General features: G+C 28.9%; 1 protein-coding gene across 2 annotated transcripts; it reads right to left on the reverse strand.

Annotated features, from left to right (window-relative positions):
* Positions 1-263: 263 nt before the first annotated feature.
* Positions 264-2,147, reverse strand: LOC147920688 (uncharacterized). 2 transcript variants are annotated; one of them, XM_087500575.1, is made up of 4 exons: positions 2,020-2,147; positions 1,635-1,800; positions 865-913; positions 264-678 (listed from the first exon to the last, which is right to left on the reverse strand). In XM_087500575.1, exons 2-4 carry the CDS (start codon positions 1,775-1,777, stop codon positions 499-501), a joined length of 372 nt encoding a protein of 123 aa, XP_087356701.1. In that variant the 5' UTR covers positions 1,778-1,800; positions 2,020-2,147; the 3' UTR covers positions 264-498. The 2 variants fall into 2 exon arrangements, with proteins under 2 accessions (XP_087356701.1, XP_087356700.1); XM_087500574.1 differs by having other exon boundaries at positions 1,977-2,147.
* Between the last annotated feature and the right edge of the window lie 3,214 nt (positions 2,148-5,361).

Raw genomic sequence — 5,361 nt, forward strand, 5'->3', positions numbered from 1 at the left:
CCCCATTTTATGCAAAAAGTTAAATACATATATTTTTCTCCTAAAAAAATAATACATACTTGTTATTTTCATTACTGTTAAACATCTATATCATCAATTTTTTGTTGTTGTTAATATTTGAACGTACCGTTGGATAGTCAGGAACATTGACAAAAACATAGACTATATGTATCTTGATGTCAATGAAAATAACATTAGAGATAAGTAATTGGAAGACCTCTCCTGCCGTTTTATCACTTTGCAAATTACAAGAAAAACAAAAACTCATAATTAAAAGATAATTAAAACTAAAATGTTGAGTGATTGTTACATGGATATGAATTTTGGGTCAAACATTTCGACATAGCCTTTTAGAAAGAAAAGTGATTAAACATACATTTAATCTTAGATTTGGAGAAACAACATAAACTTAAAAGTTATAAAACAAAAAAAGATGGAACAAAAGAACTAGCCCACTAGAAATCACTAGATAAGGTTTCCACGACCGCCTGAGCCTCTTCAACCACGACCACCTCGGCCTCTACCACCACGACCTCTACCACCAAGACGTTTTTGGCTACTACTTCCACGAGTAAGGAAAGTATTTTGTTTTGTATTTATCCACGAGTAAGCCACAGCCTCATTGTCGTCTTCATTATCGCTATCTCGTTCAGAGAGTACTTCATCAAGTGTCATAGGCTTTGTAACAAAATAAACATGCAGGTTTTTTGGTTAGTGACAATAAAACGGAGACAACATGGACACAACTAACCAATATTCAAATTTGAATGGGACCAATTAAGTATATACAAAAGTTCATGAGAAATATCATAACTTGCAAGTCAAAGAATATTCAAAAGAAGTTGGTAAAGGAACTCAAATCACCTGACCGGTACGAGAGTGATAGAATTGGCGTCTATTAAGAGGTAATTTGCTGCAAAAATTTTTACACCCGGTTAATATATAAAGGCAGTTCATATGATGGTAAAATAAAATAATAGGCTGTATGATTAGAACATATCCAGGACCGTTGGTGGACACTTAAGGCAAGATTCAAAATGAGAACCCTAGATTTATTAGCTTTTGAACAAAACTTCAAAGAAAGAAAAAAATATACAGAAACTAATGATATATAGATATATGAAATCTGATGATGATATATTGAAATATAGTATAATAGTGTTATAAGGGATATAACATTTGTTTTTGGTCTATACCACTATACCAAAAATAAAAAAATAAATACATTTAATATTGTGTTATCTATAAATGATTTTTTTATTTAAAATACATCGAAACTAATAACTGTAAAGTTTTAAAAATATAAATAAAATGAATTATGGAAATTGTATTTTAAATATAATAAAAATGAGATTTTTAGAAGAAGAAAAAAAAGTTTTTGTTCAAGATTAAAAATAAAAAGGGAAAAAAAGATATTCAATAAGAAACAATGTTACAACAAAGAAAGAGCAATATATTAGACTAGGCTACCCAAAACAAATTTTAGAAAATCATTGTTGGAGTCATAACAATAGAGACCCATAATATAAAAAATTTTGAACAATATAGAGACATATGAAATTGAGGATCTAAAGTTCAGTTTCAAAAACAGGGTTTTTAGAACACCATAATCCCACATCTATACATCAACAAACCTTGTAGTCTTTGATCGCTTAGCAGGGTTGACCTTAGCTTCTGTTGTGACTGTGATGATATTAGGGGTGACTGCAGCTTCTGTTGTGACCGTAACAGTGGCAGAGACGACCTCAGCTTCTGATGTGATTGTAAGGGGATCCATTATTATAACAAAAGATGTTGGATCTACAAGATAAATATATTTTTTATATTATTATATCTGAAAATGAGAAATCAAGATCTTACAAGAAAATTAATATTGAATATAAATATTATATTTTATGATAAAATTTTTAAAATAAAATGAACAAATGAAACGAACTCATGCTACATACTTTAATGTGGAAACTATATTTGCTAACCTAACATGGAATTTTGGATAGATGTGCATAAATAAGTTGAGACCTGATTGGTAAGAGTAGATGCAATGGAGAACAAAGAGATAATCGTTGAAAGCTAAGGAGGAGGAGGAGTAAAAAAATCTCCCTTTTTTTTATTTTATTTTTTAGGTTTCTCACCAACTTTTGTTATCTACACATCAAAGCATAGCTCACCTTATATATACAAGTTTATTTGTATTTTACTGGTCAATAACATCAAATATATATTTTAATGTTATATAAGGTATTCAAATATTCAAAAATAAAAGTAATCTATATAAGTTAACAATGTTTTGTATCTATGACTAATAATATTTTTTAGTAAATATGTAAGTTAGATTCGTCGAACCGGTTAGTCAGATATGTTGGATCTAGATGGATTAAAAGAGAGCAATCCAACTGTTAAGGAGCATAGAGAGCTTTGTCATCTGTAAACTACATGGTTGTGCCTTTAGATAATATGCTACTAGAAAGAAAAATAAAAATAAAGCGTACAGAAACCACTCTAACTTGATACAGAGGTATCCTTATTGATGAGGGAAAGTGAGGTCCTAAAAAAACTACATTATTAAAAACAGAAATGAGACTTAGCTTTGTTTTCTGCAACATAATTTGTTTCTCAAGTCATACTGAAAATAAACCCATGCGATTAGTCAAATTAAGAATCTAATGCTCAAGAAAGAGAGTGTCCAGTACTTATGGAGATTAAGATCAATGTTTGAGTAAACTAAGTAGAGTTTAAGGCGTATAGACATTGAAACATTTTCGAAAAGCATGTATGGCCAGATAGACATGAGTCATGCCAAAAATAATGGTCAGCTGGATGATGAACGGAACAAGAATCTAGTTAGACATCGTAGGTCATGTATGGCTGTGTGGGGGAGACACAAATGTATGTAACATAAGAAAAGTATTGTCCTCCCCTTTTCTAGATACATCAAAGGGATATTTACAGTAAATACTTGATGGAAGTTTTTATACTATTGTATCAAGGATTGTTGGATAGTCGGATCAATTTGTCCTAGCTTGTTATTGGATCCTGAGCAATTAACTACATAATGCTTTTGGAGTACGAGAGATGACTTGTAACTCTGGCATTGCTTGCCGCTTATGTAACAAGTCACATACTCAAAATCTTTCACATCTATCAAGATATAGCGCCGTTAGCACTCCTAACCTAAAGCATATACATGTTAACTACAATGTAACATCTTTTTGTTAATAACAACTATTTTCAATGATAAAGAAACAAATTTTTATTATTGTACTAATAAGTGTTTTCAATGATAATATTAGAAAGAAAGAAATTAAACTGTTTTCGTTTTTTAAAAATAATTCAACAGTTTAAAATATAAGAAACTAAAGTCTATTTCGCTTAGGGCATCAGTTTCCATATTGGTATTATGTAGATACTAAATGACTTTGTTTAATTAAAGTTGATTTCGCCAAACAAAAACCAAACATCTTGTTTATGGTTGGTTGTACCTTTTTAAAATAGTCATTTCTTAATATGTTTGCTTTTACTTAAAAAAAATAATATTTATAAACGAAGGGAATATGTTTTTAAAACAAATTTTTCTAGTTTAAAGTGTACATTATTTAATGGTTTCAAATGGATCTAAGAAGGCGTGAGACGAGTTATAAAAAGTGAGAGGCGGTACAAACAGTGATATTATATTATTTTCGATTTAAATTAAGTATTGTTTAAGGTTTTACACAGATATTAACAAAATAAACAAATTTTATAATTTACCCTTTATTAATATATATCCTTTACAAACTTTCTCATTGGTACATTAAAACTTTTTTTTATCAAAACATTTTAAGGCTTATTATAAAATAAAAATTAATGTCCTCAAATAACACTTCATTTAAAATTATACATATATATATATATATATATATATATATATATATATATATTTGTTACTATATAAATATTCTTTTCTAGTTTCCAACCATTGCTCTACAATGTTTCTATTCATATCCTACATCATATTATTTAGTTGTCATTCTAACATTTCTTATACTTTATCACAATATTAAAACCTCATTTGCAAAAAAAAAAAGGCCATTTAAAGGTTTTTTCTTTTCCTTGACTTAAAAATAGATTGTTATGTAGGCAAAATGGATTTGAATATTTTATTCTATTTCATGAACATTGACCAAAATGGGAATCCAATATTTCTGTAAATATATATATTCCCATCAGATTTTTTTCTAAATATAAATAATTGACCAACCTAAAAATTTATAGTGTATAATAATGTGATTTTTATTATACTATTATCACCTGATTTTTAATTGAGCCGGCAATTTTTTGAAAAAGAAAAATATTATTTTCTCCCTTCTATTCCTTTTCCTTAATTTGATGCTTAATTCCTTAAATATTTCATTCTCATGCTACTCTTTCGCCTAATTCAGTTTGTTATTTTATGTTTGCATACTTATCATCATACTAATATTAAAAGAGTACACATTATTAAAAAGTTACATAAGAATTTTATTATGTGTAAAACAAATCCAAAAACAATTATGAGTAGATATGTCTAAAAAACTAAATATATTATTCTTACTGTCAAACATTGTCTTCAAATTTCATCCTACTATCAGTGTAACAAAATAATTTTACAACAGTTTATTGGCTTCAAATATATATACTTAGAAACAAAATCTTAATAAAAAGTAATTCACTATTTTCTTCAAATTAGTTTATAGAATTCAAAACAATATTTTTTTTTAGTCAACCACAAGTTAATTATAATAAACCTTCATGGTTGGTTGCCCAAAAAGGGGGAAAATATTCTACAAATTTCAAAACGAATTTAAAAGTGAAAAGTTGGAATTAAAATATTCTCTTATGTCCAAATATTTATGCTTAATAAAACATGAGAAATCATAAATATAAAATTTTAGATATGTTTTTACAAATAATCAATCTTTTATCTAAATATGAAATAAAAAAATAAAATCAAACTTAGTACATTTTCGGTGTCGTAAAATTAAATGTATAACTGCAACCCCTGAAGTTGGAGCCATCAGAGATCATTGATCGGACTTTATGTGAGATGGTACTATGGGAAGAGGTGCAACATGTGTCAGGGACCTCGTTGGGTCCCTCAGATTCTTTGGTAACCCATGGTCAGTTTCCTAGCTGTCGGATTGATGGTTCATGGAAAGCATCAGACCTTCACTACGGTTTGCGTTGGTGGTGTTGTACTGAGGACGATCATACTGTTCTGTTGTGAGACAAATGTTGTAGACATAGCCTTTCTCCCCTCCATTCACAATTGGAAGCTCTCCTTTGGGCTATGGTGTGTATTATTCTTAGTGGTATCGATTGTCAGAGCTTTGAGACAGACTGTGT

Source organism: Camelina sativa, chromosome 19, assembly GCF_030686135.1.
Source record: "Camelina sativa cultivar CO46 ecotype springtype chromosome 19, ASM3068613v1".
NCBI classification, from domain to species: Eukaryota; Viridiplantae; Streptophyta; class Magnoliopsida; order Brassicales; family Brassicaceae; genus Camelina; species Camelina sativa.